Source organism: Corvus moneduloides, chromosome 14 (genome assembly GCF_009650955.1).
Source record: "Corvus moneduloides isolate bCorMon1 chromosome 14, bCorMon1.pri, whole genome shotgun sequence".
In the NCBI taxonomy this organism is placed as follows: Eukaryota; Metazoa; Chordata; class Aves; order Passeriformes; family Corvidae; genus Corvus; species Corvus moneduloides.
The window spans coordinates 17,740,090-17,762,494 of NC_045489.1; the positions used below are offsets into that span (position 1 = coordinate 17,740,090).

At 43.6% G+C, this 22,405-nt stretch overlaps 1 protein-coding gene across 6 annotated transcripts in view; it reads right to left on the reverse strand.

The window, feature by feature from the left end:
• DCX (doublecortin) overlaps positions 1 to 22,405 on the reverse strand; it is a 77,195-nt gene that overhangs the window by 17,697 nt on the left and 37,093 nt on the right. For 4 of the 6 annotated variants that reach the window (XM_032124310.1, XM_032124314.1, XM_032124313.1 and 1 more), the window contains 2 exons: positions 7,002 to 7,104; positions 3,353 to 3,490 (listed from right to left, as the gene is read on the reverse strand). In XM_032124310.1, the coding sequence (XP_031980201.1) occupies positions 3,353 to 3,490; positions 7,002 to 7,104 (241 nt within the window). The remainder of the gene's footprint in view (positions 1 to 3,352; positions 3,491 to 7,001; positions 7,105 to 22,405) is intronic. The other 2 variants (XM_032124315.1, XM_032124316.1) reach the window with 1 other exon arrangement.

The window sequence follows — 22,405 nt, forward strand, 5'->3', positions numbered from 1 at the left end:
AAACTCATATTGTTTTAACAAAGAAAGAATGGCAAATGACATCATTATTTTCTCTCCTGTATTTCTCCCCTGAGATTTAGCTCTGGCTTTTGCTTGGTTTGACTTCTTATTGGAGCAGTCTGTTAAAGAAATGTTGCCAAACTTCATGCTGACCCTAGTCCATTCAAATCTCAGGGATCAGAGCAGCAGCACAGAGACTTTTCTCCTGATGCCCAGTTTCCCTCTGTCATGTCAGGAGGAGAAATTGGATGGTGCCCTGCAGGTGTGGTTTAGTATGAATTTCACTGCTCTAAGCTGTGCCTTTTAGCAAAGCTGACTCCAGAGGAAGAAAAATTGAGGCTAGAAATACATAGAAGCTTTGTAACTCCAATTTTGCCAGAAATACACTGGCATTGCTTAGGAAGTGTATAAATATGGGTTGGGGGTTACTGAGGGAAGGGAGAAAGGATTTCCTTGGGAATGTGAGTATTGGGGTCTGAATCACTTCTTCATTCTTCATTCTTCATTCATTCACTTAATTTGCATTCATTCATTCATTTAAATGACTGCATGGTGAGTAAAGAGAAAAGCACTGTGCCAAGAAATCAATGTTTAAAATGCCTCTGTGGGTTAGCAACCTCACTTTTTTGGATATCCTGGGAGCTGAAGGGCTCTGGCTGCTAACAGGGGATTGAGTTTTTCACAGTAAGGCCATGACACCTCACTGAGAGGCGGGTTCAGACTTCTCTCACCCAAAGATTTACCTCTGAACCTGCACTGGCATCAGCACCCAGATATGTCACAATGGCCTTGGAGACAGAAACCTACACAGAAAAGGATACAGAACCTACAAAACCTACAAAAAGGATACAGAAAGGTACACAGAAAAGAACTGGAAAGAATAGAAGCAACACAGAACCAAAGAAACTCTGATGACAGCCACAGCAGAGTGAAAGGCAACAAAGACAAAAGGTACAAATGGGTGAGAGAGCAAACACATAGCAGAAATATTGAATATATTTGAAGTAAAACTGCTTTCAATAGTTTCGCAAGTTGAATGGGTGAGATTCTGTGGGGAAAAAAATAGGTCAGATCATCTTTTATTAATCAGACTTCATTCAGCTTTGCTTTTTGAATGTGATAACTTCAAAATCCATCTAAATGTAAATATTGATTCTTAAAAGATGTGTAAATCCTGTTAATTTATTACCAATTCAATACAAGAATACACAATGGTATTCTTTTTCCTCTCTGTCCTGAGAAAACAAGAGTCGTCTATTTTTCAGTGCTGAAAGAGTTCAGTCTTTTTTATTCTCATTAAGCAGGACAAGTGCCATTTTCTCCTTTATTGAAATTACAGGAAAGCACGAAAGACCCTTGTCTGGACAGATTAAAGAAACCTGATTTGCTCTTCATTACTGACCTTAACTCCAGGAACAGGTCATTGTTCAGCCTTTCTGGTTGTTTTAATCTCCCTCTGAAAAGCTCTGCTAAATGTGTTCATTAAAGCTCATCAGATGAGTCACCATCCTGGGCCTGGAGTCACTCAATCAGTTAAAATCAGGCACACAATAGTTGCCATTTCATATTAAACTGTTATGTTCATGCACTGAAGTCTGGTCCTGGTGGGAATCAGCACCTGATGCTTGTGGAGAAGGTTTAAAGCTGCTCATGCAGGAGCTGACTCCCACATCACTGAATGTTAATTTGGGTTTTTTTTAAATCAATGTCACATTTCCCATCACACCTTCAATGTGCCTACACAGCTTTAGCATGCATTTGGGATTGTGAAAGTGGTCTAGATTATGGCAAGCCTGAGTTTGAGGACAGCCAACAATGGAATCTTGAAGAAAAACTTTATGAGAGAAATAATTTTTTAAAAAACACAGAGTCTTGGCATGTGCCAGCCAATTTCACACTGGCTCTTTATGTAGCTGAAGAACACCCACACACCCTAAATAAATGAACTGCTTCCTGGGGGAAATCCTTCTGACTACTGCCAAGAGAATTTTGTATCTAATAAATCCTATCTATTGATGGGCAGCTGTTGTGTGATGTTCCCATGCAATATGCAGTGTGTTAGCACGAAGGTGAAAAGGAATTTCTGGTTTATATCACCTGTGTTGATGCTGGGGGACACCTGAACTCAAGCTGTGAAGCTCTCCTGGAAATCTGATGTGCTTAATTGGTGATTTGGCTGTTTTAGTGATAGGCCATGTCTGGTTCTCTTTTGGAACAGAACAGGCAGGCAGGTGAGAGATCAATCACAACTCTAGAAACTCTCCATGACTCTAAAAACTATCAGTTACCAGAATTACTGCAATATGCAGCCCAGCCTTGGACTGACAGCTCTGCAGCTCTCCAGGCGTGCTGCCAACCCAGGTGCTACTGAAGAAGGAGGGAGGCATTTCAAACGGTGCAGGCTGCTGCAGCAAATCAGGATTCCCATTTTCCTTCTCTTCTACTACTGAGTGAGTGTCTCAGTGTCACATCAATAAACCCATCACCAGTTCTACAATCACAAGGTCACTGGTCTACTTTAAATAATGATTGGAAGGAGCCACTCCTGAGCTGTGCAATAATCACCATTTGCTTTGCACAGGTGATGCCACGATGATTTTTTGCCTTTTCTTTTATACCCCTGTTATACCTTTTTACAACTTCTGTATTCCCAGTGCTTTTTGCCTACATTCTTGGACTTGTTTGTCAAGCTAAGAGACTCAACATTTTAGAAGCTTCGTAGCTGGGGATCAGTGTGCCCCAGAGCCCAAGGTCCTCTCCAGAACACATTCTGTAAACCAAGATAGAACCAGCCAGGGGAAGGTTCCTTGGGGAGGGGAGCTCACTTGAGCCTCTCACTGGGGAATCTTTGATAGATCTGCTAATTAGTAACACCTATAATATTATACCAGATCTTTTGTGGGGTGTGCATTGAGGTGCATTTGTCCTGGACGTGTGCACCTAAGGATCCTTAAAATAAATACAAAGGTAAAATCCCTTTTCCCCTTCTAACCGTGTTTGATTTTTGATTCTTGATTTTAAGACCAGGAAAAGGCATCACAGGAGGTTACTTTAAATCACTCTCTGTCTACAGGGACCATCTGGGAGCACTGTGGGCCTTGATTTCCTGCCTGGGGAATGGAAACATCTTTCAAAACATTGTTGGGGAAGGAGGCTGTGAGACTGTGGGCGGAACAACCTCAAGCCACAGTTGCACTTCTCCAACCAGGGAATTCCTTCCCAATATTTATGAAGTGCCCCTGTAGCTTCTTCTTCTTTCCAAAAGACACCCGAGTTTCCTATGCAAACACACAGAGTTTGTGCTTTTCCCTTGAGCAGAGTTCAATGCAGACACCAAGAAACAATCACTCACCATCTTGGTGGTTACCTGAATCGGCCGGGGACTTGCTGCGGCGCATGGGCGCGGGGCTCTTGGCTGAGCTCTTCTGAGGGGTGGGCGAGGATTTGCTGCCCGTGGCACCTGCTGGGCTCCCCTTCATCACCCGGCACTCTGGGGAAACACAAACCCACCTGGTTATGGCCCTGCTGCTCCCGCTGCCCGTGGACACCAGGCGTGAAACACCCACGGGCAGCTCAGGGCCTGCTCCACAAAGAGATGCAGAAAATACCAAGGGCAAGAGGAAAGCTGATATCATCACTTGTTCTCCAGGGCTGAAAGGAGACTCTTTAAGGGGAGGGCAAAGAGAACAGCTCTGCTCCTCTAGAAGAGGTGCTGAGACTCTGTAGGTGTCAGGCTGGCTCCTACCTCTGTCCTACCAAACATTTTCTGACTTTCCCCTTCCCTTGGCTCTCATGAGCACGATGAAAATGGTCAGCACTGACTGAGGGAACACTCAGGCCAAAAAAAATCCAGCTCATTTGCTGTAACCCTTCCATGAAGACCCAGTAATAGGAATGGTGAGTGCCCTTTCTTCAGGTGCAGAAAGCCGGCAAGCAGCTCATGGTGTGATGTAAAGTCTCCAAGTGGCAGATGGGGCAGCTGCCCCAGGAGGCTTTCACCCAGCTGGAATCAGCCTCTTCTGTCCTCAACAAGCTGCAACTTCTCAGATGCAGAAAGCAAAGAAGACAAAATGGTTTTACAAAGCACATCCACTGGTCCCTTTCAGAAAGGTTTGTATAAACAAGCCCAGCAGATTTATGTCCTGGAAGACGTGAGCAGAAGAGAACCCCAAGTGTGCTTTCTTAAAAAATAAATAGGCCAGGAAGAGTGGAAAATGTAAACATGATCTACAGGGTCCTGCAGAGGGGAACTGAAATGCTAACAAACCTCCATGCATCCCAGGATTTCAGGCATGCCTGATCTTCAGAATCAGGCTTTATTTACACTGAGAGCTAACAGAAAAAGAACTTTCCACCCCCAAGTTATTGACTCAACCCAGTTAAGAAGAAGGCAATAAAAAAGGGATTTCCTTTTTGTCAAATGTTAGCCAGTCCCACCTCATCTCCTCCAACAGCTTGTCCTCACCAAGATGTGAAAAATGTGTCGTTTTTACAGATGTGAATTACGTGTTCCACGTGCAGGCAGTTTTTTATGGGAAAGTTCAGCTCAGCTCCACATGCTCCACACTGAGGACCCCCTGGAACGGATTCCCCAGTGGAATTAAGGCAGCACAGAGCAGATAAATAATTGGTCAACCGAAAGCAAGTTGTCTGACCTAAATGTATGTGTTATTTAATTACATATCAGTATATCTATGAAAGTGTAATTGCCTTAACATTTTCCCCAGGCTTTCCTCATTCTCAGACAGCCAAGGGTCCATCTCTGCTCCTTCCAGATGGTTTGAGAGAGAGTTTTGCTGTTGGGCCAGGCAGCACAAGAATGTGAGGAGAGGAGGCCTTGTGCTCCAGGGATGCTGCATGGCAAGAATCAAACCTACAGTCAGATTATTTTCTCTCCTGCTAAATCCATTTTGGAAATTGTAAATCAGAGACAGAAAAAGTTGTGGGGTTTTTTTTTTCAAAAGTACTTGACTTCTCACAGGTGATGTCACAGAAAGGCTTGTACAGGTCCAGCACCAATACAGCCCCAGTTTTTTATACGTGAAGAGCAGTACTGATGTAGTGAGGGGACTTAAAGGGTGTCAGGCAGCTGTGTTTAGTCACCTGAATTACTCACTAAAAAAAAAAATAAACCTAAAAAGTAAAAATACTTCACGTTATGTCATTGAAAGGGCTTCCAAATTTATCTTCTTCCCAGGGGAGTAATTCCTTGGAAGGAAACCTGGCTTTGCAGTTTCCAGCACAGAAAGGCTGACTCTGAGGAATTCCTCCAGCTCAGTCCTTGGCAAGTGTCAGTACACCAGAGGCAATCCCTGAGCTTTTGCAGGAGGTGGAAACCTGGCTGTGCTGAAGTTGCTGTAAACAGGTCTCTAAATGTCACCAAAGTGTGACATTTCCATAATGCTGAAACCAGTGGCTACAAAAGGGACAGAGCAATGTCATCTGGAAGGTGCTCAGCAGCAGGGATTAGAGGGTGGAAGCTGTGGTGGGCAGCCAGGAGGAAAAAGATGACATAATCCTCTCTTATGCTGTTTCTCTTTTTGTTTCCTGATGTCCTGCCAGAGTGAACATAATAACCAGCAATCCTGGTGTGTGTCATCCAAACAGGCAAGAGAAATTTCCCCCTGACAAAGGAGATTTTAGTGAGTGACACTCATCTGCAAAACCTCAGGAATTACACTTCTCCTGGCAGCATCTGACTCAGAACGAGGAAGGGTGATGGGTGTACAATGGCTCCTCATCTGCTTCCTGAGAGCTGCAAGGCTCCCCTGAAAATACCTCTGGGACCTGCAGCTACTCAGTGCCTTCCCAACAGCAAATTTGGCTTCTTTATGCCTGAGAAATCCAAGCTGGAAAAGTGAGCAGTGGCCAGAAGTGTAGGCAGAGAGCTGGGCTTTCCATCCAGTTGTTCTGCCAGGGCTGCATCCAAACTGTTTTCCAGCGTGGAGCTCCCTGTGGAGCTGACTCAACTGCTGAGCGGTAAAAAACAATATGAAGCTCAGGTTACAGATCACTTCCCCAGCCTGACACGGGCTTTATTCTCTGCCTGCAAAGTCTCAACTGAACCTTGGAAACTTTCTTTGAATTACCCAAGACCATCAAGTGGGTTCATCTGGAGTACACAGGTCAGAAGAACCAGCACTAAAATAAAACCAGGCTTGCAAAGGAGTCATAAAAACCACGGTGTTTGAAGATTAGAGGCTGCTTAACTTCCTGGCATCCAGCAAAAATCCTCTTTGGTCCTCAATGCTGAGCCAGTTTGCAGCATGGAGGACAGGATGAGGCTTGTGTTCCTTAAACAGCACACCTAGAGCTTCGGGAAATGAGCCTAGATGCTTGGAGACCACATTTTCTTTTAGTTTAAATGGTCAAAATGGCATTAATTTCCTCTTGCTGCACTCACTGGCACCTGCGGACAGGTGAGTACAGTTCCACGTGGGGTGGGTGGTAAGTCCTACAAGCAAGCTCTGTAAAATCTGTAAAATCAAGGATTTAATGGCTTAATTGATCATAGAAACTCACATTATTACGGACTTCTGCTGGCAGTGGTAACAAGGGAAAATAATGGCACTGCCCCAGTCATGTCCCCCAAAAAGGGAATTATTGCCCTGCTTTTTGAATCAGCAGAAGAAAGCAGTGGAAATGTGATTTTTTAACTGTTGCTTGTTCCCATCTTTAATATGCATGTGTCTACATAAGGATGGTTAGTTCCCAAGAAAAATGTATCTATCTGGTTGTGACTGGAGAAAATTGAAAGTATAAACACTCCCAGATTTTGCAGTGGATGTCAAAACGCTGTAGGAATTAATTTATTCTGACTTGGGCTACCTCAGTCGGTATTTGCCTGATTATAATATCTGCTGACTGGATAAGTCTCACAAAAGGATGTTAAATTCCATGTACTGGGCCTTAAAAACCAGAACAAAGGCATGCAGCATTATTATCTGATACAAGCAAGTGAATGGCAATCAAATAAAACCACAGTGTGTGTTTGATGTTACCGCTTTCATCCAGGGAAAAGTCATCCTGTGCATAGCGGAATTTTTCTGGACCACAGGCGATAAACACATCATCATCCCCAAAGAAATCGTGGAGACAGGTCACCTACAGAGAGAGCAAAGTCATTCATTTTATTTTTAATTGGCAACATTCTGATGTGGCTTAGCTTTCACTGGAGCAGAAGGGGGCTCTGCCTCTCTGCTGTTCCCCCCAACCCATGTTAACGTGGTCCTGCTTCCCATAGGTGCTCATCACACAACTTCCCTGGGCAAATCAAGTGTAACAGAGTCATTAAAGAAACAGAGAAATAAACCCCAAACATGTCCCTTGCAACTTCTAGGAGGTTTGGCATTTCTCACCCTGCTGACAGGGTACAGCAGTCACCCGAAGGAATGACACAGCTACTTCTAAAAGAAGAAGAGAGGTGCCCTCATGCCATGCTGGCAGGGCTGTGACACCACTGCCCGTCCTGGGGAGTGTCTTGGTACCTACAGAGCCTAAAACTTCAAAGAACCACTGGGTGTAAACACAGATGTAGAGATGTGACTCCTCCTGAGCAATCCTGATGATAAACTTTAACGCCAAAAGGTTTGGTGGAGAGACCCAAAGTATGACAGGACAACTTTCCCACCCAAGCACCATTTAAATCCACAGATTTACTGCAGGTGTTGTGCCAGCCTCTCCCTCACTGAGTGCCTTGCTCCTCTCTTTTTTTTGCCATCCTCAGTAGGAGGAAGTTTTATCTTGCAGTACCTGAAGCTCCAAACTCTGCCTTGCCTTGTAGCATCAAACAGAAGCAAAGCACAAGATGTGGGAGCTCCAGATCCACTGATTTAATCAGAGAACTGATACCTGGGCGTTTGGAAATGTGAAAATGCATTCAGGTTGCTGGGAGCACTCCAGCAGGAGAAAAGTCTAAAATTCCGTCAGGCTGGGAGCTCCTCCCCATATTCAGCTGGCAGAGATCTGCAATTCTCTACAGAGGATGGGCTTGTTTTAACAATTCCTAACAATATCCTGATATCCCAGCCATATACTGACCAAATCTTGTGTCAGGAGCAGCAAAAATGCTCGTCTGCAAACACCCCCGTGTGGAACAGCTCCAGCACAGCCAGCCTGGGACAGCCCACACATCTGAGCACCCAGCAGAGCCCAAGGTGGCTTCCTAAAGTTCCATTTTTCCAGGAAGCCATTCCAAGCAAGCACAAGGTCGGCACTGATTTTAATAACAGAGGTAAGAGGCTGAGAGGTGCTGCTGCTGAGCAGTGTTTTACCATGTCTGGGCACTGGAAGGAACTGGAGAGAGCACTGGAGATAACCATGGCAGAACTCACTGGAGGCAGAGCTGAATTTCCCTATCTACTGATCTCTTGGAGCTGGACTGTGAAAAGTTAATTTCAAGCTCTAATAAATCAACTATAAAGAAGGCTTTTGGCTATCTTAATAAGGCTCAGTATTTCACACTGGTTAGTATAATGTGTAATTAAAGCACTGCCTGTGAGTGCCAGCACTGGTTACGATGCCAAACCTTGGTGAAAAGCCTGTTTTTCACATTGTCATGACTTTCCAAATGGAGCAGGCTGAAATCTGCCGTGGCTTTGATCAGAGTTAGAATTTTCTCTGCTAACTCCGGTGAATTCCTATTTCTGATTGCCTAAAATTAGATTGAAAATAACTAACTCTATCTGTAGAGAATTCTCCCAAAGAGAAGATGACATTTCAAACCAGCACTTGGCATTACAGCCCTCCCCCCGAGGATGTGTGGCGCTGATTCATTTGCAAATAATTGGGTTTGGCTCAACACACAAGTTCCCATCTGAATGCTGAGTACTACACTTATGCCACTGAAAAGACCAGTGGGTTGCTCTGCTCCACTGTGCAGTTAAATCCGTGATCTAAAGTTGGATCAAAAGGCTTCCAAAATTTCCCAGCCTTTTGCAGGAAATCAGAAAGAACCCACCGATGCTTTTGTTGTCTCCAGGTCAGAAGCCCAAGTGTGGATTTTGTCCTTGACTGCCCACAACCACCCCAAGCACAAAGGAAGTCCAGGCAACCAAGAAAACCTTCAGATCCAAGGGTGCAAACATGATGGAGAAGTTCCAGCGTGCTCAAGGACAGGAACCTGATCGCATGTCAAGCAGAGCTACTTGCAATTCACTTTTCTGCATTCCTGTCCTTTCAGAGGGCAGGTTATTATGGGTATTTTACAGTTATGAACAGCTGGCTGGCTGAGCACTGGAGGCTGGCAGAGAATTAGGTAATCCACTTGCTGAACTCTGAATATTCAGGAAGCAATAACTTCTGTATTTGCCTTATTTGTTCCTTTTTGATTTCCTGTTGTAACCTCCACTATTAAGAGCTCACCCCTACACAGTAGAAAGGACAGCCAAAACCCAACCCCTCTCTCCTTAAACAGTGCAAAACATTGCAAAATTCAGAAAATAACTGGTGTCCACTATTATGGGGCTGTAGCTCTGTTGCTTATGTTCACCACGTGTGTGGTATTTTCTATTTACCTTTTGTTTATTCAACTCCAGTCCCTGATGATTGCTCTGAGTCCCTAAAACACGTCCCAGATGGATTCCTGTCCACAGGAAGTCGCTGGAGTAAACTTTCTTTGGGGAAAACCTGTGACCTCATTGCTGGATCTGAGAGCACCAGAGCCAGCTTGCCTGAGGGGTGCATGGAAAAAAGAAACCCACCACAAGAAAGCCCTGGATATGCTCATCCCCGAAGGACATGAAGCTGGGAAGTGGGGCCATGCTGGGATAACTGGTTTGAGACCTTGTTAATCAGTATGGAATATTTAAGGGTTGTTCTTGACAGGCAAGGCCAAACCTCTACCTGCAGTAATGGTGTAGAGGCTTTTAGTGACTCCCAAATAACATTACTGGTCTTCTCTCCATTCTTCAGAAGTCTTTTTTCTTGTGTTTTCTCAGTTTAAATAAATAAATAAAAGCAGTACAAGTCTTCCCCCAAGCAGTAAGGACTTTTTCAAAGAATATTTTCTGCTTCAGCTTACTCTGATCTACCACTCTAATTATATCCAATAATTCACCTGGAAATTCACCATGAAAAAAGAAACAAACCCTGAAAGAAGGTTCATATCAACAAAAAAATTATCCCAGATGATAACCTGAGAATCATTTTTTTAAAATGCTGCGTTTTTCTTTTAGTTATAAATTTATTAAAGCACAAGACAAACCCCAGTAGTAGCCAGATAGTGCAAGGATCAATGCTGCCACCTGAAAATGGTGATTTTATTGGTGACTGTTGCCATGCACCCTCAGCAATGACACCAGGAACCAGCAAAACAGAAAGACTTTGTCTTTCTGCAGTTCTCAGTCTAGAAGCATTTTTCATCTGTAACAAAAATTAAACTCGTGTATATAACTACAGCAGACAAGATAAACAGCATTGATTTCCAAGCATGCCTTTGTTTAAGGGAGGATAATATTTAATTTGAAATTCAGGATTGAAAGGACAATATTGACTTAGGAAAGGATCATACTGCATGAAATGTTTGCTCTCCAATTCCTGTAGCTTAAGCAATTCCAACGAAGGAAATCATATCCTCACGCTCCAGTCGATGATGCACAAATTTATTTCTTACAGTCATTATTTCTAATAGATCTGATGGTAGCATTTTTCTTTGTGCCAAGGCCTGATCTTTAAAAACCTTTATGATATATATTATGGAAGAAATAGAAGGTTGTAGAGATTAGTTTGCAGTTCCTTAGGTTTTCCCTGTTAAAGGAAATCCTTCTCTGCTTATATGAGAAAAAGCTTCCCTGAGAGGACAATATAGCTGGGATTTCTGCAGTGACAGTCCATCAGTGTCTGCTGCAGCAATTTTAATTGCAGAAAGGAAAAGCTACAGCCTTGTGAGAGCTGCTGAGCCCCTGCTTCATTTTAATACAGCACTTGTGGAACTAAGCGTTTTTCAGGGTTTCAACAAAATGGAGCTTGCCTCACACACATCCCTGGACAGGAGCTCACAGTTTGCTGCAATGCCTGTGATGGTACACACAGGAATTCTGAGGTCACCTGGAAGAGGAGCAGTGAACACACAGGACCTATGCTGGCACAGCTCAGAGTAACTGGCTGTTCCCACCTTCCTCCAGGAGGCAGCAGCACTATTTAGAAACTGTAATTTATTAATCAATAAAACAATTAAAAAGAATTAGAAATAAAAAGTCCGAAGACTTCAGCCTTAGCCTGAATCACCCAGCAGTGCAGAGCCTGGGGTGCTCTGAAGGGTTAGGATTACCCAGCTCCTTTTGCCCCGTCTCAGCCCCTTGCTGTCCCTTACAGGTGATGATGTCCCTCACTGTCACTCCAGGACCAACATGGGCACAGCAGTGACAGAGGGTGAGCTGAACTGTCCTCTTCACCTTCAAAGAAATGTCTTTTTCAGTCACAAAATGTTCTTATTTCTAGCTCTCTCCTTCAGTCGTAACGATTTTGTAAACCATTCTCTCTGCAATATCCCTCCCCTTTAGGAATTTAGGCAGCAGAACAGTGATAGCAGTATATAAGTAGCTTCAAAGTCCCTACATTTCTGCAAATCTAAAGATTATGCTCCTAGAAAATCAATCTCCACTTGCTTTCTTTAAATCATCACAGTCCTTCAGCTTGTGGGCTTCCAGCGGTCAGAGCAGGGGGAAAACTCTCTACTGAAACAGCTTCCTTTAGGGCCAAAAAGACCACAGAAGATATTTGTGTGCCATACACACGTAAAACCTGTAAGAACAGAGCTGAATTAAGAAAGACTCTTCTCTTCTAGGCTGCTTTGGTCAAACTGAACACATCCAATAATCTGTTAGCTAAAGACAATTAACGTATTTTAGCTGCCTGCTCCTGTCCTTTCTCTCTCAGCACTAAGCCGAGCAAGTCAGACCAGCAGCCAGACAGGCACCAAGAGTTAACTGAGCTGAGAAGGTCACTAAAATCTCTTTAAACTCTGTTTTAACTCACACCAGCAATGCCATGGATTTATTGATACCCCATCAGCTGTACTCCAAGTCAGACTGGCAGTGGCCTGTTTGTTTCAGGTCTGAGGAGCCAAAGTTCTAAATCACAATGGCAATTGTGCTTTAGGATGTGTCATTTGGGTGTTTGCAATCAGCAAAGCACAGTAGAGAAACCAAACACACTCAGACTGACCCACAGAAAGACTCAGAAGGAATATGGGAATTGATGAACGTGGGTAGTTCCATCTTCACCACACACCCACAAAGAAAAATATTTCAGATGACTGAAGGGTTAAGGGAATGTGATGGAAAATAAAGATGTTGGTATTGGAATGCACAGCACTTAATACATTTTTCTTTTTAACAGTCTGAAGACTGCAAGCCCAAAGCAGACACTGAATTGATTTACATTTTATTAGATTCTGGTTTCCTGCATTTAAAAATAAGAGATGTTTGGATTCAATTATTTCTTTAAAGTATGCACACACCCACTCAATACATTCCACATTTGCATTCACAGAAAGAGAATTACCGATCTGCTTTCCTGAAAAAACACTGCTTAAAACTGACAAGCAATAGAAAGAGGAGCAGGAAAACCACAAACATTAACACTGCAAAGTGGACCCAGAGCACTCCTGCATGCCCAGCCTGTGCCACACAAATATTTTAATTGCACTTTGGAGAGCCCTTCTCTGAGCTACCCAGCAGTGAGGGAAGGGGCCTCTGCCACCTTTCATCTCTGCCCCCCTGGGCCACCAAACGCCCACGTGGAGACCAGGCCAGATCGTGGCCATGCTGTCCCCTCACTCCTGTGTTTGCTGAGAGTCACCAAGAAGGGCAGGAAAAGTCACCTCTGCCATCTGTGTTTCGCTGTGACCTCTCAACAGAAACATGCAGAGACTTTTCCATTCCTTCATGCATTATTCAGAGATCTCAACTTTTTCTTGTATTCACAGAGACCACTCAGGCCCACCTACACAGTTTGATTGAAACAATCAAATTCCACTCTCCGGTAGAGGTTTTTTTTCTTCTTTTCTCACCTACAGAAGAGAAAGTTCTGGGCCAGTCAGGATGATCAAATGTTTTCTTTGATTCAAGAAGGAATTTTTGCACCTTTTTATTGCTGAAAAATGCAGATGCTCTTAATTAGGCTGCATAACTCCAGCAGGTTGATCATGAGTGCTTTATGCCCACTTTATGAGGCAACTAAACCAAAGCAGGGACACCAGCTCCTGAACAATATGCATTATTTCCAGAATAAGCATTTGTGATGCTTATTTAAGTGGAATGAGAAATATTCATGCATGTGTGTCCACAGCAGCTTGTAAGACTTCATGCATGAAGAAATGCTGCTCTCAAGGGGCTGCAGCACACGGTGCCTGTTTACTTAAGTACTGGAAATGGGTAAGTTTGAAACAGAATGGGATAAAAAGCAGGAGGGAGGAAGGTCAATAGCCAAGCTACCCAGTAGGAATGTTAAAGCTGAATTTTAATATATCTGATGAATTAGTGGTGCTTCCAAACTGTGTGAAATCCAATTAGCCTCTGGAAGGAAGGTTAGTTTGTTATCCCCATTCCCTATACATATGGAGGAGACTATGAAACAGATATTCAGGCTGTTGATTCTTTTTAACCAGAAGAAAGGCTTGCTCTTGCATTCATGAGGGTATTACGCCGAGGATAAATGTGCTGTGAAGTTTGGGGGAACAAAGAGCACAGCCATCCAAACCAATCTATAAAACATTACCATTTCTCCGGCCAGAAAAGCATGAAACAAGGAATTCTGGGTGACAGATTGACTTTGAAAGGAAAGATTGCCAGCACAAATAGCCCCAGAACAGGTAGCACTTAGGAATTCAGAAAACTGAATCCTAATCAGCATCCCCTCATCACTCTTGAGAGGAAAGAGTTTTGGATGACAGAGGAGCATCAGAGACTTTGGAAGCAGCACTACTTGAAATGGGAGTCTTGAAACTAAGGACACAGGGAGCCCATCAAGGTGAGGCTGGAATATCCATTAATGAGATTTCCAACTCCAAAAAACTCCTAAAACCTGTAGCTGTTGCTGGTCCTGTTGTGCACAGTTTCATAAAAGGGAAAGGCTGTTGTTCAGCTTCGTGCAGCTCTCTCTTGAATGAGGCACTGACAGTGATGAGGAGACTTTGGGAAATAGATCCTCACCCTGGTTAAAACACAAACACAACACACTGTGCCAGGATGCAGTGGTTTGGGACAAAACTGATGTATTTGTGCACTTCCATTTTCCAGGGATAAATCCACTGTCTTTCAACCCACCCATTCTGCCTAACTGCTGCCCAGCACGCAGCTGTGGAAGGAGAGGGCAGCATCCCAGCATGGAGCTTTCCAGCAGAATAAAGTTCTGGAAAAATGGAGATTACACAAAATAGCTATATTTGTTCCTACAGCCTCTGTGATGTGGTGTAAAGAGACATGAAAGAAAATTCTGTGTTCAAAAGCCACCCAAAGTGACAAAGGAAATTACATTAAATACGATTTAGTTTCCCCGTAGCACGTGGATGTGTTTTACTCACTGAGCAGCCGCTCTGAGAAATGGAGTTAATTGAAGTTGTCCTGCATCCTGCTGACATCAGTAACTTCCTTCCAAAATAAGTGCTAGGGAGAAATGAGTGTCAGACTTGCTGTTTTTATCAGTGCATCAGGAGAGCTCGGGGACATTTCAGTTCAAGTCAGGCGTCAGCACCCCTTCGAAGGAGCAGATTTTGAGCTGGCTGTGTCTCTCCTGGCACAGCAGCACACTGACACTTCAGAAGGGACACCCTCGTCCTCCTTGGCACTTGTGGCAGACAGAATACGTTGATTAGGATTGAGTAGCTCACAAAAACCCCACAAATCTCACTCTAAAAGACACAGCGGCCTGGCCTTGTTTGGCCTACGTAACTTTCTTTTCAAGAGTGGGCAATAAAAAATAAAAAAAAAACCAACAAAACACAATAAATCAAGAAAGTAACAGGAAAAATGCTTTCCATCCATCTTATTTGGTACTTTGGCAAATGTTTTTGGACTCCTCTGTGCCATCCTTGGCTCCCCACCCCAATAAAGACACTGCTGCAAGGGCTGTGGGCCCCAATCCTTCGGGGCCTGGGGCACAGGTACAGGTTTTGCCCCTCTGTTTTGTACATGTGTAAAATCCTACACACTTTCCCATCGTGCGAGTTGTTGAGGAGTTGATATTTTTACTTCCTGCCATCAACCTTAATGGAAAAAAGACACCAGTGTGAAGTATTCAGCCTGCAAGTAATTCTTCCTAAAACATCTCCAAACCTGGTGAGGGACACACTGTCCTGTCCTCCAGCAGTATAAATCCATTTACAGCCTAAGAATACAAGTCAGCCTAATTCTTGAATTACATGAGAAGATACAACTGGTCTGTGTCTTAATTAACACTGGTTTTGCACTTCATCTCACTCAAAGCATTGGTGCTGTTACTCAATTCCTTAAATATTCTGTAAAGGCTCCTAGAGGCATTTTGACTCGTAAAATTTCAGTGTTTGCCAGGATCTTTATCACACTGTTAATTCTGGAGATTAATGGGAATTAAAAATGGTGGCCTTTAAAAATTAAGTTGTAACAGATGCTACGTGAAATCTAAAGGAAAGTAACAATTGTTATCAAGCTGTTCTTCCAGGAAGCTAAAATTTCTTCCTTAATTATAATTCTGAACCTGTTCTTTGTGTTTTGGGAGATATCCTGAATTTGCAGCAAATGCATATCCCCTCCCTATCGGAAGAGTTTTGTTTTCACCCTAATTTCTGTTAATCTTTGAATAAAGCTATTAATTTCTTTTTCTAATTAACAGGTCTTTTCAACTCAGCTGACAGCGAATAGAGTAGTGGAAAATTCAGCATTATGTCCTGAGCTAAACCATATTAGGGTAGAAATTAACAGTGTTAAGCAGGCTGGGAGATAAAAATACTTTGTATACCACATGTAGTGAGGCTGCTGAAATGGATGTCCCAAAGCCTTTCACATGAAAATACCTTTTTTTACCTTTTTTGAAGTGTACTTCACCCCTTCCACGTCTGCAGGACCAGTGACAGGTTCTAGCTTAGTGTGCAGCAAGGTTAATGGAATAATTGATGCAGGAATAGTGAAATAGATGGTGTGTAAAATGGCAGGCTGCGTAATTGTCTGGAGTGAGTTCAAGTACTTCTGCAGTGAAAAATTGTCCTCTTTTACACTCCCATCACGTCTCCTTGCTGCTGCGTAGCAAGCAAATTTCATTTGGAGAAGATCCCAAGATGCAGTTGGTTTGCTGGCGGGATTCCAGAAGACAGGAGGTTAAAACCTTCTTAGCCCAACTAAACAGCACCTGGGAGAGGCATTACAGGGTTCACACTGGTTTGGGGAGTAACCACTCCAATTACAGCATGGTAATAAACACAGAGCACATCAGGGTGGATCTGTGCCACTGAGCAGTGGCAGAAGAGCACCTGATTAGAGAAACAAAAATATCACTTTCTAATATTTGACCTTTTTTTTTTTTCCAATATAAAATATCCTGTGATGGTAGAAGGGGGACTGGAAAGAACAGCAGTTTTTAAAATTATGATGCAATTAATTTCTGCTCCTGTGAAACATGCAAGAACCATTACATTTGCATGGCATTTCTCATCAAATCAGTTGTAGACTACTGAAGCAATTAGAAACTAATTGCTATGAGATTCCCCCAAGAGATATATGATGGAAACAGGAGGTGGCCAGAGACTTACAAACAGAAGTGTATCTGTTTCTCTGCCAATCTCTAAGAAACAGCACATTCCACTCCTGGAATGGTGCAGAGGTGACTGCATGAGCTCACAGATCAGCTCGCTGCAGATGGTTGCACACACTGACATTCCCCTTGTGCGCTCTCGGGGATAATTGGGTGTTGCTTTGCTTGTTTGAACCACAGAAATCATGCAGCTGGATTTTTAACTCCTCTGTCCACTGCTGCATGAATTCATCAGCTCTTCACCCATCCTTCACTCTCCAGCTCTTCCCCAGCCCTCACCCCTAGAGATTGAGTGTCATTTCCATGATAAATGGATCCTTTCTGCTGGCGTGAAGGACACCAGCCTGGCATCTGCCACGCAGTGCTTCCCTCTTCTCCTGCCACAGATGGGCAGGAACTGGGCTGAGCTGGTCACTCCCACCGGCACTCTGGTGCGAGACAATAATGAACACAGGGAGTACCTCACAGTGGTCTTCACCTTTGCAGGGGTAGGTATTGTAGATTCTTTCCTCCCCTGACCCTTCCTGCTGATCCTCATCTCTGCAGAAAAGAGTTTCTTGTTCCTTAGCAGGTTTTGAGTCAGCTTCTGATCTCAATTATGCACCCACCAGCCCTGGGTCAAAGCATTCTGAGTCCTCTGTGGCTGTGGAGATCGGTAACTTTGCAACTACAGTTAAACAAAAGGATGTTAAATAACCCTTTGTTAGGTTCAGCAAAGCAGACCCATTAATATCCATTAAAAGATACAGGTGTTTTGTTTGGTTGGCTTGTCACTGTGGGGTTTTTTTGTTTTGTTGTTTCAGGGTTTTTTAATTTTGTTGTGGATGCCAAGAAAGAAACAAGGTTTGTTGTCCGTTCATGATGGGAATGCTGCTCACACATAAACTGGTATGTAGACATCGCATAGAGACTGAGCACCCAGTTTTGCAGGAATGTAAATAGAAGGGCCAAAACCACACTGACACATGAGCCTCTTGGTGCAAATCTACTGAAGAATTCCACGGGGCATCAATCGGGCTTTACTCCCTGATTACACTGACAGCACTTCTGAAACTTTGTATTTTTAGTTTTCCCCCTCAAATGTTTTACAGCCTCCCTTTGCTGCCTTCCCCTTTCATCTCAGACCCAGATCATTTCTGACAGGTAATCCAGCAATATCAGCCTCTCCTGTAGCAATCTCCCTCCCTACGGTGGTGTGCTTTCAATTTGCTCCAGCACTCTCATAAACATCCAGCGCAGACAGCCAGGGCTGAGCTTTCCTAAGAAACACTGAATGTCTGCAATTCCAGCTGGGTTCAAGAACTAGGGAAACACAGCATTTCTGAAGCATGGGATAGCAGGAATAAGTGGAGAGAGGTAACTGTAACAAAACCGGTGGTACAGTTTCCTTGGTGTGTCTGAAGAAATCATGTTCAGAATATGCATTTCTATCCGGAATGTGGTGCTGGAGTTCACCAAAATGTCACTGTGCTGAAATAACTGCACTTTTCCTTTCTATTTCCCCCTGTGTGCGCAGGCAGTGAAACATCTGTAACCAAATAAGGCAACACACGAGCATCCTTAAAAAAGAATTAGGGAATCATGTCCTGACAATTAACATGCTGGTGCAGTCAATTCCTGCAACATCAACTCAGCCATGACATTGCACACTACACAACGGCTTAACAAGCATTTTGCTTTTGCTGTCTTGAACTCAAACATGCTGAAGTAATTTTAAAAACTTGACACTCTTCTCCCTTCGTAGTCCAGGCTAAATATTTTGTTTCTTTCCTCAAGAGAATATATAATCTACACTATCGTCTTGTTTTAGTTCCAAGGCAGCCTTCTTAGACAAAAGAAAAATACTGGCTGCCTAGAAAATCAGCCTGAGATAATGAACAGTACATTTTCTTTGCAACTCCTTTTCACTTCCTTATAATACCAAGGCAAGTATTAAATTCACTTATCCAAGCTGACTCATAATTCAGTTTTCACTGAGAGCTCTGCTGTCCCTTTCCCCCGGTTATCTGATCTGCTCCCATAGATCCACCCATTGTCCCTGGGTGTGTTTGATTAAGTCACAGTTTGATTCAGCTGGGTTCTGACCATGGAAATCCCATCTTGGGCACATGGAGCCACTGGGAGAGCAGGGGGAAGCTCTCCAGGTCGTTGTGTGCAAACCAAACTCTTCTGGTCACTGCTCTCTCAGTGAGATGCTGTTTTGCACCCAGACCTCCTTCACTGGAAGCAAACCCAGCCTGTACCAATATACATTTCTTTAAGGACTACCAGGTGGTCACAGAACTAAGCATTATATCAATAATACATTTTAAAGTGTTATAATAATATATAATGTATAGAAGTGCATTTTTATGTTATTTGGCTACTACGTGTAAAATTTAGGCCAGCGAGTGGCAGAAAAAGTTTCCAGTCTTTTCCAGAACAGATTTTTTTTCTTCTCTTCAGGATGCAGATGGAAATCTGGAAATTCTTATCTTATGACCTGAGCCTTTCTCTTTGTAATCCCATTTAAGGTGCCCATTTAATCCCATTTCAACTCACCTACCTCGAATTAGAAATAAAGCATCACTGTTGTAAACTCTGCCAGCGTGCAACACTGGTCCAACTCCAATTCTGCATTAAAGGCACAGGCCTGAAGAGCCCTGGGGTGCTTTCATTCAGTCCTCCTCTAACACTGATGAGGGATGTCCCAGAATTCGGGGGAATTTTGGGTTTACCCTGGTGAGCACCACACCCAGTGAGAATCAGGAGCAGGTCTGAGCCCCGGACATGAGATCAACGCTTGAGAGCTGCTCCTGGAGCTGCGTGTGGGGCAGAATTTAAGCAATGTGACACAGCTACTTTGAAACAAATAATGAGATACAAAGAGCAGCTGGACCCCGTCTTGTGGTGCCTTGGGTCCAGGTGAAAAATAATGCCATTCAACGTAAAATTCCCTTGAATTAGATTTAATTTGGAGTGTGCTGATGAGAACTTGGTTTGGTTGGTTTGTTTTGGTTTTTTTTCCAGCAGGTAGCATCACAGCAACACACAAGAAAAGGCATCCAATTAGAACTGTGTATATATTCATTCTGCTGTAATTTCCCACTCACCGTTACAGCCCCTAATAAGATGACTATTGCTCTCTTGTTCGTGTACCCTGCCCAGCCTGCCATTTGGGGGTTAATGAATGGTAGCAAGTGAAAGCATGAAAACAAAATTAGCAATGCCCAGCACAACCCACTTTATCAAACTCACCAGTTTATAGGATTAGCAATGGATTCTGTGCAAATCTCTGCTATGGGTATTACAAGCAAGATTTATGCCAATTAGCAGTAACAGCGCAGATTATTTGGGAAGAGCACTGGCAAGAGTTAAAAGCTCCCTCTACTTTCAAACTATGTTGTTGGGACATCCATTTCAAGCATTCAAGTCCACTTACAAGATTATTTTTACTCATCTCCCAAGTGCTATCTGATTTCTTACATGTATTCATGGCATTGTTTCCTGAGGCAGTGAAGAAGGCTGAGTTGCTCCTTTCCTAAGATAAATCTTGCACTCTCAAACTTCTTTGGATTCAGGTCAGGCTGCCCTTAGCAGAGCCCCACACGTGTTCCATTCTGCACTCCTCTGTAGCAGAGGTGATTCCGACCACACAGACCCCACTGGGGAAATTCCCTGCTGACTTCAAGAGGGATCAGGCCCAAATTCCCGTGGCAATCAAGGACCTGAGGGAAAGAATTCCAGGGAGTGTGTTGGTAGGTGCCACTTGAGCAGCAGCAGAGTCCAGCCTGTCTCCAGCAGAGGAACATTGCTGATGGAACACAGCTCCTAAAACCTGCACTTCTGTGGGCATCAGGACAGCAAATCCACGTACAGATTTCATTGCTAATCAGATTAGAAAAGGAAAACTTCATGGAAGGTCAACTTTTCCCATATGCTCAAACCTACAAGACAGGGACAAGGCTCAAACCAGTGCCACTGCAGATAAACCATTCCTTGGAAAGCCAAGGTTTTGGGGGGAGGGCCATTGGTTCTGCTTCTCTACAACCAAGTTTTAATAAATTAATGAACTTCCAAGACAGCATCCTCTCATCTCTGCACAGGGGATTATCTGGAGCCCCGGGGGATGTGTGAGCTGGTCCCACTCTGCAGGGATGAAGGTGGTGAGTTTGGTCTAATTCCACACACACATGTGCCACAGAAACACTAATGGGTTTTTGCTCTAAAACAGCTGATAATCTCCCAGCCAGTTTATCCTGAAGAAAAGCTGGTTAATAGAACTAGGTATTTACAACTGTGACAATTACATTGAAGCAATTTGTGTGCGGACATAATTATGTTTCTAATGAAGATTAACTTAAATTAAATGCTTTTAATTACAATTTGCACTGCCTTTAGCTATTGTGCAGACAGTATTCTGACATTTCTGCCTCACCAGACGTGAGATTTATACTTTGCTGTGTCAAAGCTGACCATAATTATTGGCTGGATATTTGATGTCAGGTGCTGCTGACATCGCAGAAGGGCTCAGTGCTGGAAACCACGGTGTGGAAGGATCAGAGATTGAACCTTTCAAGAGAGATTTGCTCAAACCCCTCTGGTAATACCCTGTCTGCCTTTGTGATTGCAAGTTCTTCTACCTGTCTACTCCAGCTTTCTCCAGAAGAAGAGGGAATGTTGCTTTTTATTTCAGTAGGAGCACGTGGAAGCCTCCATATCTGCATAATTTGCTGGAGTCCCTTCTTCTTGACAACTATGGGAGCCCAGCTTACATATTAGATCCAAATTTGAAAAAATTAATTCCAAAGGGTCCTTGGAGGCAGCATCTTCGTTATTCAGAAAATCTTGGCATGTAAACTCCACCTACCAGCATTCAAAAGGAATGAGTGATCAAAGCCAGATTACAAATTCATTAGTGATTAATCTGTTCAGGAAAACCTTCCCTGGTGCTTTGCAGGAATATGATAGTAATATGATTAATAGTAATAGTTACAATAGATTATGGCCAAAACCATAAACAGCTACTAAGAAACATAACGACAGGAGCCTTGGAGCTTCCTTCCTGAAGAGATCTCCTTTGGTGGAGATCTATTCAGAGCTCTGTGTCCTTCCACTGTGGCTGGAGACCTTTACAAGCCTTAACATCACACTGAAGAGTTGGTAGTAAGAGACCTCAGCACTGGAGATGCATTTCACTGCCAGAATTGCAGAGCCTTGCTTCCCTTATGTCCTGTCCAACTCTAATGTCTTCAGTAAAATTGAAGATGACATAAGGCAGGACAGAACTTAGCCCAGGGCTCCTCCTTTTGGGGTTTGCCTCGTTCTTTCTCTCTCTGTGTTGGAATGGGAATGAGTTACAGAAAATATTTCACCTCTCCTCCTTTCTTTCTGTAAAGGCTGTCACAGAAACAACTCTCACTGTGGGCACACATGTGATGCTTCACCTCCAGCACAGCCCTGTGGCTTGGAGCCTGCATCAGCACATTGTCCTTCCCCAAGGGCCTGTGGCAGCCCCCTGCCTGCCCTCCTTGTGAAGGGGAGATCAGGAGGTGCTAAATTCCCCTTTGAAGCACAGTCTCAACAGAGAGGAGGAGTGTTTTGTGCAGTGAGAAACACAAAACCACTACAAAAACAGTTATAGCCCATCTGATTTGCCTCACAAGAAAGAATCACAGAATGGTTTAGGTTGGCAAAGAAC